The sequence below is a fragment of the Monodon monoceros genome, unplaced genomic scaffold (genome assembly GCF_005190385.1).
Source record: "Monodon monoceros isolate NGI ecotype Baffin Bay Population unplaced genomic scaffold, NGI_Narwhal_1 Super_Scaffold_10, whole genome shotgun sequence".
NCBI lineage: Eukaryota > Metazoa > Chordata > Mammalia > Artiodactyla > Monodontidae > Monodon > Monodon monoceros.
The window spans coordinates 27,411,795-27,424,315 of NW_021703766.1; the positions used below are offsets into that span (position 1 = coordinate 27,411,795).

The 12,521-nt window shown below is 51.8% G+C and overlaps 1 protein-coding gene across 1 annotated transcript; it reads right to left on the bottom strand.

Moving 5' to 3' along the window:
- Nucleotides 1–8,617: 8,617 nt before the first annotated feature.
- CCL17 (C-C motif chemokine ligand 17) lies at nt 8,618–11,311 on the bottom strand. Its single transcript, XM_029236803.1, has 3 exons — nt 11,242–11,311; nt 9,372–9,489; nt 8,618–8,738 (listed from the first exon to the last, which is right to left on the bottom strand). The coding sequence occupies exons 1-3, from the start codon at nt 11,309–11,311 to the stop codon at nt 8,618–8,620; spliced, it is 309 nt and encodes a 102-aa protein (XP_029092636.1).
- Nucleotides 11,312–12,521: the final 1,210 nt, after the last annotated feature.

Consider the following 12,521-nt stretch of genomic DNA (forward strand, 5'->3'; position numbering starts at 1 on the left):
TGGTCCCTGCTGGTGGATTTTAGTTATGGGTGTGGCTTGACGCTGAAGCCCCTATGGTAGGCTGAGTTCTAAGATGACACCCCAATGCCTCACACCTTTGTGTAATGCCCTGCCCTTGAGTTTGAGCAGGACCTGTGAGTATGATGGGACATCACTACTGTGATTAGACTACCTTGTGTGGCAGACGTGAAGGGATTTGCAGATGTAGTTAAAAGTCCCTCATGGAACCCTCGAACACTGTTGGCAGGGATATAAATTGGTGCAGCCACTGTGGAAAACAGTGTGGAGGTTTCTCAAAAAACTAAAAATATAATTACCATATGACCCAGCAATTCTCCTGGGTATATATCCAAAAAACCAAAAACACTAATTCAAAAAGATACATGCACTGGCCATGTATTAGAATCACCTGGATAGCTTCCCCCTCCCCAAAAAACAACAGAAACACCATTGCCTGGGATCCCTCCTTTCCAAAGACCAATTAAGTCAATCTTTTGGAATAGGGCTGCAGGTGTCAGCATTTTGGCAAAGCTTTCCCAGGTAAGTGCCTCCAAAGTTGAGAGCCACTGCCCTGGAGAAATTCTTCGACACATGCACCAGAAGACAAGCTAAAAAATGTTTAAAGCAGCACTGTTTGTAATAGCAAGAATCTGGAAATAATCCAAGTGGGCATTACCAAGAGGATGGGTGAAGGGGTTGGCCGTCACACGGAGGAAAATGATGAGTTGTAGCTGTCTGTGCACATCAGCGTGGAAGAATCTCAGAGAACAGGGAGCCGCAAAAGCAAGTCACGGGAGAGCATGTGTATGAGATATGTTACATTTACATAAAGTCCAAGAGTTTAAAAACATACAAGATGCATCAACATATTGTTAGGGATGTACGCATACATGCATATGCAGTATGTATATACACACATGTGACAAATGAAAGAAAATCAAGGAGAATGATAAACACTAAATTCAGGAGCGTAGATGTCTCCGGAGGCTGATGGGAGGAGGACAACAGGGAGGGGGATGGGGGCTTCACAGCAGCAGGAAGGTTCTATTTAGTAAGCTGCATGGTGGGTATACAGGTGTTTATTTTTTATTGGTTTGTCTACCTTACATATACATTATGTTGTTTTGTTTTGTTTTGTTTGCGGTACACGGGCCTCTCACTGTTGTGGCCTCTCCCGTTGCGGAGCACAGGCTCTGGACGCGCAGGCCCAGTGGCCATGGCTCATGGGCCCAGCTGCTCTGCGGCATGTGGGATCTTCCCGGACCGGGGCACGAACCCGTGTCCCCTGCATCGGCAGGCAGAATTTCAACCACTGCACCACCAGGGAAGCCCCATACATTATGTATTTTGTATTGATAAGAAATTTCATTTTTTAAAAACCAGGGAAACCCACACATAAAACTCTGGGTCTTAAGGAAAATGCCCACTAGCCTGGAACAAAGTCCCATGCCTCCCTGACAGGAACCTCCAGGAAATATTTGGCCCAGTTAACGTCTCATTCAAAATTATAAAACGAACCAACACAAATGATAATAATAACAACAGTAACGGCAACAGAGAACATTGCCACTGAGCAGATAAATATTGCCTGTGACCAAAATTTTTACTACAAATTACACAAATGTATAAAATATATCAAAGAGATACAAGAGCTCAAGGAAATGATGAATGAGGCAGAGAGAGAGAGACAGCCGTGATGGAAACGTGCACTGGCAGAGCCGAGGCAAGAAGTGAAAAAAATAACATCCCAGATATGAAGTCAATATTGGAAATAACACTAGGAGAATGGACAGGGCTAAAAACAGGGACAGGAATAAAAGACCAACCAAATGTAATGGAAATAAAGAGGGAGAAAGATCAGTGGGAAAATGATTAGGCACAGAAGGTAGAAGAAACACCAATAAGGAATCAGAATGAATTACTTAAAGATGTAATTCAAGACCTTTTCCAGAAATAAAGCAAGAGTTGATCCATAGATTGATGAAAGAAAAAAAAGATACAGAACGTTCAATACTAAACGTAATACTTTTGTTTGCTAGCATTTCTAGTCCCAGAACCCGCGCATGCAGAGGGCTGAGCATCGCAAGGGGGCCTTGTTAATGCTTAGGGTCCCTTACCGTGAAAGCCGTGTGATACTCTCTGTAAACAAGCAGAACAAACATGGTTGTTTTGAGTCCAGAAATGTTTCTAGTTTGTGCTTGTTTGTGTTATCCTCTCTGCTCCTTCAGTCTTTCTCTGCTTCCTTGCTGTCCCGTCGCAGCGACAGACTTGCGGGGTAGGGACAGTGCATCTCTGCAGGCAGCCCTTCACCACTCTCGCTACACAGTGGGGACTGAACGCTCCACTCCAACCTTAGTGGCCTCAGACCTCACCTTCTTTTGTCACTTCTGGGCGGTCAACTTGTGGTCTGTTCACCACCATCCAGCATAAGAGGACTTTACCTCTGCAAAGCGCTGTGATGACCTGAAAGCTGCATTTAGACTCAGCTGGGCTCAGAAGTGCTCAGAAGCCCCTCCCTCCCTTCCTTCTTTTCTCTTTCTCTCTCTCTTTTTTTTTTAACAATTAATTAAACTTTTCTTTCTTTTATATTATGACAGATTTCAGATACAGAGAACTACAGATACAACAGACAACCGGGTTTGCCATATTTTGATTCAGATCACTCTATGTAATAGGTGAAATGTCACAGCTGTGTCATCCCTTTCCCCTCCCTACCCTCCTCAGAGGTGTTCTCCATCCTGAGGTTATATATCACACCTGTGCCTATGTTTATATTGTTACTCTGCAGAAAAGAGGTTGTATGAAATGTGTCCCTTTTCTTTTTTTTGAGGTGAAATTTGCATAACATAAAAACCATTTTAAAGTGAAAAATTCAGTGGCATTCAGTGCATTCACAAGGTTGTACAACCACTGATTCTGTCTAGTTCCAAACATTTTCATCACCCCCAAAGGAAACCGTGTACCCTTTTAGCAGGCTGCCCTATGCCCCTGCCTCTGGTGACAACCGACCTGCATTCTGTCTCTATGGATTTGCCTATTCTGAGCATTCCACATAAATGGAATCACACAATATGTGACCTTTTGTGTCTGGCTTCTCTCTGCATGTGTTCAAAGCTCATCCACATTGTAGCAAGTACCAGTACTTCACTCTTTTCTATGGCAGAATAATATTCTGTTGTGTGGATATACACTATTTATCCATCCATCCACTGATGGACACTTGGGCTGTTTCCACCTTTGGCTTTGGTGAATAGCGCTGCTATAAACGGGTGTGTCCATGTGCTGAACACGTCCTTTTAAGGCTTACTTCTCAACAAGGCCCCAGCCCCTTTGCTTGTCTGAGTGTCTCATCCCTGCAGTGTGCGTGGTGGTTTTGGAGAAGGGGTCATGGCAATTCAATTATGGGGAAACTGCAGGTTTTCGAAGACTCTGATCCCCTAAGGGCAATGTGAGAGGCAGGACGGCAGCAGACTAAGCCCCATTCTCTAACTGGCTACACCCTAAAGCAGGTTAGAGAAGGGTTCGATTTCATCATTCCATGGAGAAACAGGCCCAGGATGGTGAAGCGATCGTGTCAAAAACCCACAGCCAGGGCTTCCCTGGTGGCGCTGTGGTTGAGAGTCCGCCTGCCGATGCAGGGGACATGGGTTCGAGCCCCGGTCCGGGAAGATCCCACATGCCGCGGAGCGGCTGGGCCCGTGAGCCATGGCCGCTGAGCCTGCGCGTCCGGAGCCTGTGCTCCGCAACGGGAGAGGCCACAACAGTGAGAGGCCCGCGTACCGCAAAAAAAAAAAAAAAAAAACCCACAGTCAGTCAGTGGCAAAGCCGAGACAGAACAGGTCCCTGACCCTCTTCTGTTAAAATGTACCCATGGTGCACCCACTATGGAAAACAGTATGAAGGCTCCTCAGAAAACTGAAGATAGAATTACCATATGATCCAGCAATCCTACTCGTGGGCATGTATCTGGAAAAAACTATAATTCAGAAAGGTACATGCACCCCTATATTCATAGCAGCACTATTTACAATAGCTAAGACATGGAAACAACCTAAATGTCCATCGACAGATGAATGGGTAAAGAAGATGTGGTACATATATACAATGGAATATTACTCAGCCACAAAAAAGAATGAAATAAGGGGTTTCCCTGGTGGCACTGTGGTTAAGAATCCGCCTGCCACTGCAGGGGACACAGGTTCGAGTCCTGGTCTGGGAAGATCCCACATGCCACGGAACAACTAAGCCCGTGCATCACAACTACTGAGCCTGCGCTCTAGAGCCCACGAGCCACAACTACTGAGCCTGCGTGCCACATCTATTGGAGCCCGTGCACCTAGAGCCTGTGCTCCCCAACAAGAGAAGCCACCGCAATGAGGAGCCCGCGCACCGCAACGAAGAGTAGCCCCCGCTTGCCGCAACTAGACAAAGCCCGTGTGCGCAACAAAGACCCAACACAGCCAAAATTAAATAAATTAATTTTTTTAAAAAAGAATGCAATAAGGCCATTTGCAGCAACATGGATGCAACTAGAAATTATCATTTGCAGCAACATGGATGCAACTAGAGATTATCATACTAAGTGAAGTAAGCCAGACAAATACCACATGATGTCACTTATATGTGGAATCTAAAATATGACAAAAATGAACCTATCTGGGCTTCCCTGGTGGCGCAGTGGTTGAGAGTCCGCCTGCCAATGCAGGGGACACGGGTTCGTGCCCCGGTCCGGGAAGATCCCACGTGCCGCGGAGTGGCTGGGCCCGTGAGCCATGGCCGCTGAGCCTGCGCGTCCGGAGCCTGTGCTCCACAACGGGAGAGGCCACAGCAGTGAGAGGCCCGTGTACCGCAAAAAAAAAAAAAAAAGAACCTATCTACGAAGCAGAAACAGGCATAGAGAGCAGACTTGTGGTTGTCAAGGGAGAGGGGGCATGGGGGAGGGATGGATTGCGAGTTTGGGGTTAGTAGATGCAAACTATTACATAAAGTATGGATGGACAACAAGGTCCTGCTGTATAGCACAGGGAACTATATTCAATGTCCTGGGATAAACCATAATATAAAAGAATATGAAAAAGAATGTATGTATATGTATAACTGAGTCACTTTGCTGTACAGCAGAAATTAACTCAACATTGTAAATCAACTGTATGTCAACATAAATAAATAAATAAAATGTACCCATGGGATTTAAATGTACGTAGGTGACTGAATGCCACTAAAGAAGAATTTATTACTTACATTTCCCAAGAGAAGGGGCCATGCCACACCACGCAGGGCAGAAGGAGACGCAAGGGGAAAGCCGAGGCCATGACCCTTATTGGGTTTCTGTAGAAAAAGCACGGCAGGGCAGGGTCAGCAACTGAGGACTGGCCTGTGGGAGTCATTCCAGCGGGCTTCGGGGCGTGGGCGCTGTCCCTCATTGTCTGGTACCCAGCCCTGGGTGATTTGGGGAAATATTCATTTGGGGAGTGAGTTATATAAAGGAAGTGGTTGGAGGATTCAGGATTGGTTGGAGACTTTGCAATATGATTTTTGCATGCCTTCGAAAGCTGGATCACAGGGGAGGTGTAACTTGTGATGAATGGATGCCAAATAGACAAATACAGAATCTAAGAAGACATGGTGAGAACACTCCTGGCGCACTGCTCTCAGCACTACCCACGTTGCATCTGGAATTAGTGGCCCTGCAATTCCCAGCAGTGGTTTTCCTTCTTCCTCTTCATCTCACTAACCCCTGGCAGCGTCGTTGGTGGTTTCCTTGCCTCTGCTCCCTTAGGAGAAGGGCTGGCCAACCGCAGACACTCTGACCCTAGGCCCTGAGCAGCTACAGTCGGATGTAGGTGACCCCAGCCCCTGGGGACAACCCTGGGGACAGGCCAGGGCCCTGGTGGTCAGGGACATCAATCAGGCTCAATCTTTATTGGGAGCTGGAGCGCCCTCTGGTGGGAAACCAAAGAGCAGCGCAATTCAAAATTCCACTTCAACGCCGGGCTTGAAGCCCAGTTATGTTATCAGGGCACCGCTCCTCTGGGAGCTTCTTTCTTGACGTGCCCGTCATGGGATTCACCCAGGGGCTTGTTGATGAAAATATATATGTCAAATTTCCACTATGCACAAAGCACTTTTCCCCCCTTATAAATGAGTCAGTAAGTACCGAGTTGCCTGATTCAAATACCTGCCCCAAGGAGCTCATCATTGAGTCAAACATGCAAGTAACTACATTTACCGGGGACAATGTGGTAAAGCTGAGGTGAGAGCAGGGAGCTGATGGAGGACACAGAGTGGGGCATCAACTGCAACCAAGGAGAGACAAGGGAGGGCTTCTTGAAGGAGGCAGCATTTGAGCTGAGCTCTGAAGGGGGACTGGATTTCAGATGTGGAGGAGGCGAAGCTCTTTTTAGGTGGAAGGAACAATGAGAGACCAGCGGCCCTCCCTACCGTTCTGTGTTCTCTGGTTCCTGCCCTGTCCTCTTTCTTCCTATCTCCCTACTAGCCTGTCATGGGGAGTCTCCCAGTCACGGGTCCTTAAAATGGCTTCTTCCCAGGGGAACATGGTGGCTGGTCCCATCTCCTGCATCTTGCCCCACCCACATTGCACCCTGACTCCGCTAGTAGACACTTGAATTCTGAATCCTGCATTTTGTTGCCAGTTCTAGCTCCACCTCTCCCCCACTGAGGGACCTTTAAGCCAACTCCCTGCTCGGTCACTCTCAGGGCCTCCCCCCGGGTAACCCCTTACCTCCTCATCGTCCTCCACTTATCCGAGTTCACAATATGGGCCTCTGAGGAATATTTCACTAGGAAAAGAAGGTTTTGATTCTTTTAAGGCAAGTTTTCAATGCACTGGATTACATGCATGTTCTCTGAGTGTCTTTCTGGCAGGGCGAGGGATCTGGGCCCCAGCCCTTGTTCTCCTTTGCTGTCCCAGGGGCTCCTCCTTGCCTCCCCATATTCTGAGATCACCTTTTTCTCACCCCTCACCCCATGTATCCAGATGACATTTTTCCACAAAGAATTCAGACTAGCCTGCCCCAAGGACTCTGGATCCAAGGCAGCTGTTCAAGGGATACTCCTTGGGACCAGGGCAGGGAAAGGGCCCACCTGTGGCTGAGGAGACCCTGGGGTCACAGAGAAGTTCACAGTTCATCACCATCATCAGCCTTATTAGTAGTAGTAGTAGTACTGTTGCTGTTTTCTTCTTGTCCCTCTTCGAAAGTGGGCTTGGCTCCGACATCTGCCCTGCAATAAGACAACTGGCCACAGGGGGGCAGCAGAAGGCATAAGCTTTACCTGAAAATAACTCAATTGCAGCCCCGCCAAACAACACAGGTCACAGAATCCTAGGAGAGAAGGACCCATTGAGCCTGCTCCCAGACTTAGTCCCGGAGAGAGAAGCCACAGCCTACAGCTGGTCAGGAGGGTGAGGCAGAACTAGAATCCGAAGACCCTAACTTCCCCCAGCCCCCCACGGCTCCAGTCCTGAGCTGCGCCTCGACAGAGGGGTCTGGGGATGGGTCCTGGTCCACATCCTTCTGAGCACTATGGGGTCCCCAGTGAGACTCACTGAGCTCCCAGCCTAACGGAGGAGTCAGGACTACAGACCCACACAGGAGTCGACGGGAGAACAACCCCCTCGGGCTGCCCCAGAGTCCCTGAAAGCGGGAGGAATCAGAGCAAGAGAGAGAATCGGGGGTAGCTGTTCTCAGGGACAGCTTCCTGGAGGCTGGCTTGGGCTGAGGCTGGGTGAGATGTCACCTGGTAGGGCGGGGCTCACACTTCAGGTCGGCAGGAACCACGGGGCCAGGCTGGGGCGGGAGGCGAGGGCTGGGGGCAGCAGGGATGAGCGGGCTCTGGGGTGAGGCTCGGGGCGAGGTGGAGCAGCTTGGCCCTGGGAGCCGGCCTGGGGTTGGAGCCGGGAGAGGGAGCTGGGCGCAGGTGGAGCTGGTCTTGCAAAGACTGTCCGGGCGGGGCTGGCTGGGCTCGGGGGTGGGTGGGGGCTGGGAGGTGGGCGAGATGGGGAAGGGGCTGCGGGAGCCCCCAGGCCAGGGAGCTGCCCAGCACTTGACAGAACCCTGGCCTGCAGAAGAATTCTAGAGCCATTTGTGGAATTGGATCCAGTGCGTACGGCGAAGCGTGTCCTCAGCTCCGCATCAGCTGGGGTGTCACAGAGGAGAATGGGGCAGGCCTGGGAGGGCTCCGCGGGCAGACGAGATGGGAGAGAATCCAGACGGCCCTTCCCAGGCCCCCTCCTGCCTGCGTGCAGCAGAGAGGAGAACCTGCTGGCCTCTCGTCACCCCTGCCCTGCTCGCCCCACAGACCCCCCTCAGCCCTACCCCTGCCCGGGCCTCCCCTCTTTAAGGCGGTCTGCACTCTCGAAGCCTCATTTTCCCTCTCTGACCTGGACAGGGTGAGACTAGATGTTCTATGCGGGCCCTTCCAGGGCGACAGGCCAGAGTGGACAGAACATGCTGACCCAGACTGGGGGAGAAAAACTTCAATCAGAGAAGGGGTCAGGGGCCTCTTTGTCCTCGTAAGGCCTCCACTGGACCCAGGGAGCTCGGGGTTGGGGTAGTGAACGTGGAGGCGGGAAGACTCCAGATGGGCCAGGGAGAAGTCAGGCCGGCTGGGTGGCCAGATCACATGGCTTCGTGGTGTTTTGCAAGTGCTTGACCGCCTTCTTCACCCACACGTCCTTGTGGTCTGAACAGATGGATCTGCCGCGGAGAGTCACCAGCCTACACAGAGGGAGAAAACCGCGCAGGCGCTCAGGGCAGGAAGGCCTTCCAGAGCCCCGGGACCAGCCTCGCCCTGCACTGATGAGGGCCCTGAACCCGCAAGAGGGGCAGGAACTTGTCTGAAGTCACCCAGGGCATCAGCGGCAGCTCTGAGACACCTGGCTCTGTCCTCGGTGATTCCTGACCCTCCCAGGGTCCCTGCCAGGCCTGGCCCTCCCAGGGAGCCGGGGCCGCACGACTTTGCCCCCCCATCCTCAGACCGCCTGTACCCACCTAGGCCTGGGAACGAGGGGTGCCCGGGAGGGGCCCAGTGCTCAGGGCTCAAGCCCAGGGCCTGCGAAGTGACCACATGGGCCACTGACCGCCCATGTGATATGGGGCTGTCCCATCTCTCTCAGTGCCTCAGTTTCCCCATAAATCAATGAAGAGCTTAGACCTCACAGCCTGGGGCCCTTTGGGGGCTTGCAGTGTGGGGTATGGGGCCTGCCCTGAGGAACGGGGCCAGGGGGTCAAGGGACGAAGGCCCTGCTCTCTCCTCTCCGCTCCCCAGTGGCCCTTCTGGGAGCTCCAGGCTCTGCCTTCTCCCACACTCAGCTCCCAGGACAGGAGCAGGGTGGGGACAGGCAGACTCACACGATGGCATCCCTGGGACAGTCCCCTGGGGTCCGGAACCACCTCACCAGCTTCCTGAAAGGAATGGCTCCTTTGAAGTACTCCAGGCAGCACTCCCGGCCCACATTGGTTCCTCGAGCTGCGGGGGAAACAAAGCAGCAGCAGGTGTGTCTGCGGCTGTCTGCGTGGGGAGGGCGTGTGCATGGCTATGGCTGTGGTTGTGGCGGAGGCTCTGTGAGGGTCTGCACGTGTGTGTGTGTGTGTGTGTGTGTGCGTGTGTGTCTGGAGCCGAGTCTGTGTGTGCATATCTGCATGTGTGTTGGTGTGCCTGTGTGTGTCTGTGGTATCGGGGTGGATCCGTGTGTGTGTGTATTTCTGCATGTGTGTGTCTGTGTGGTTGGGAGGGGTCTGTAATTGTATTTCTGTGTAGGGTGTATGTGAGGGGTCTGCACATGTGTCTGTGTGTGTCTGTGTGTGTCAGTGCATGCACGATTGTGTGCATGAGGTCCTGTGTGTGCTTTGGGGGGCCCTTTGAGTTTGTGTGTCTGTCTGTTCACATGTTCGTGTATGTTTGGGAGGGTTTGTGTATGCATGTCTGTGTGTGTGCCTGTGTGTGTCTGTATGTGTGCATATTTGTGTGTGTGAGATCTCTGTGTGTGTGCATGTGTGTATCTGCATGTGTTTGGGGAGTCTGTGCATATGTGTGTGTGTCTGCATGTGTGTGCATCCGTGTGTGCCCACACTCAGACCAGCCCCGAATCACCAAATGTTGACTCTGGGCCAGGCTCTGGGCTGAGCCTTTGCTACCGCTGCCCCTTCAGCCCTCAAGCACACCTGGAGACAGATGCTGTCACTACCCCGTTCTACAGATGAGAAAGTGGGGGTCCGAGTTGTGAACACACTTTCCTGGGACTCAGTGTCCTCATCTTTGCACAAGAAAAAATATCCAACACTTGCTAACTGGCAAGTTGGTAATCTGTGACCACAATTAAGGCCGTGACAGAGTGTTTTCTAGGAAGCCTCTGACTGTCCTCTGACCACTTCGGGGGTGGAACTTGGTTTGACTAACACGGAGCTGACCAGGCCCAGCGTTTTATGAAGTAAGAGTGAACGAGCAGCCAACTATGAAGATCACCCCATTAAGATAACCCCGAAGACTGCAGCTGTGCCACCATGTCACCACACAGGGTGCTAACCAGCTTTATTTCTAAAGTAAAGTAGCAATCTTATCTTACTCTTCCTTTCCCAACTGAGTATAAAAATCTCTTTTTTCACCTGCTCTGGGAACGAATTCTCCTGCCTTTATGCTGATCCTCTCATTGTATATAAGACCCATTACTAAAATAGACTCTAACAAATACTTGTGAGAATTCTTCCTTTTCCACTGTCAAAACACAACCACAGTCACTGCCTCACAACATTTGCAGTGTGAGATATGCAAGTACTTTGTTCCTCAGAAGCTGAGCCCCAAGTCCTGGGGCATCCACATCCTCATCTCCATCATTTTCCTTTGAATGCCTCCCTCAAAGTCCTATTGCTGGGGCTTCCCTGGTGGCGCGGTGGTTGAGAGTCCGCCTGTCGATGCAGGGGATGCGGGTTCGTGCCGCGGTCAGGGAAGATCCCACATGCCGCGGAGCGGCCGGGCCCGTGAGCCATGGCCGCTGAGCCTGCGCGTCCGGAGCCTGTGCTTCGCGACGGGAGAGGCCACAACAGTGAGAGGCCCGTGTAACGCCAAAAAAAAAAAATAATCCTATTGCTGCCGGCCTCTCGCATCTTTGTAGGAATAAGTGGGGTGTAGGAATAATGTGTGTGGCCAGCTGCTGTAGTCTCAGGGCCCCCACTCCTCCTTGCCCAGTGTCCCTTCCTCCTGCTGCCTCTGATCTGCTCTCACCTGCATGGGTGTCCTGCAGGGAAGCCCCCAGGAGGAGCGCAGCCAGGAGCAGCATCTTCAGGGAGGTCATGGTGCCGGGAGCCCAGGAGAAGGTCTCTGTGTGTGGGTCTCTTTGCTCAGGGGAGACCAGGATGAGCACAAGCGCGGAGGTGACCTATTTAACCTCTTTGGGGATCTTGCCCCGCCTCCTGTCACCTCCCCCCACATCCTTCCCTAGACCCATGGAGTTCGATGCATTTGAGGTGATTCGGCAGAAGTCCAGTCTTGGAATATTTGCGGCTTTCCAGAGAATAGACACTCAGCTGGGGACAGAGGTGGGTTATGTGTGTCCGGGGGCCATGACACACTTCTTTCACAGGGGTCATTTCTTGGTTCCTCAATTAGCAGAACCAAAAAGCCTCCCTCCTAAGCTGCGTGCACCCCTGCTCTGAGGCTGGCGAGCCTCCTTCATTCACGGTGCCCTGGGCTGGGGGACAGCCAGGCAGGGGCCAAGAGGGGCTGCTTAACCTGGGCCCGGAGGAGGTTTAGGGTGCCAGGAAGGCCTCTTCAGGCGGTCGGCAGGTTGCACGGGCACACGGCGTCTCTCTGCAGGGGGAGCTCCGGCTCATTCTGAGAAAGTTCTGAGGCCCAGACAGACTTGGTTGTGGGTCCTTCCCTAAGCTGGACCCTGGACCCCAGAAGGCCAGAGCCCAGCAGGTTTGAATCACCATGTAGTCCCAATCTGTAGAGATTGGGAAGCCAAGTTCCCTTCTGGCTCCTAGAAGAGCCAAGTCTGCATTGGGCATGTGGTCAGGGTCCAGTCCCAGCCAGGCCCTGAGCAGAATTTCCACGAACCCCACGGGCCACAGCATCCCTGCATCAGGTCAGTCTCCTGGCCACCAGAGAAAATGGCCAACGGTCTGCTCAGGGCTCCCCCCGAACCAGATTATGGGAGTCCCTTAGCTAGAAGGAGAGTCCCATGCGCACCTCCACAGGCTGCATCTCACCAGGGCCACCCTGGACTTTGATTCTGACACGTGGGGTCTAGGCCTGACTCCACCCTGTCCCTGAGCAACCAGAGGCAGCTCAGAATGACACCCACCCACCCCTGCAACAGGGTGTCTGGTGCATCTGAGCCTCTCACAGTCAGCTCTGTGTTAATCACTGAGCCATTATTACCATTTCATTTCCAGGGATGAAAACAACAGCAGGTGCTGTTGTTTTTGTTTTGTTTTGTTTTTGTTTCTAATTGAAGTATAATTGACCTATAACACTATGTTAGTTCTAATAGTACAACATAG

Bases quoted from the DNA above. Each gene is read 5' to 3' on its own strand.
- CCL17 (XM_029236803.1), bottom strand. From the start codon at position 11,311: ATGACCTCCCTGAAGATGCTGCTCCTGGCTGCGCTCCTCCTGGGGGCT. The intron at 9,490-11,241 runs GTGAGAGCAGAT...TTTCCCCCGCAG, and splicing joins CCTGCAGGACACCCATGCAG to CTCGAGGAACCAATGTGGGC. The intron at 8,739-9,371 runs GTGAGTCTGCCT...CCCTCTGTGTAG, and splicing joins TGTCCCAGGGATGCCATCGT to GCTGGTGACTCTCCGCGGCA.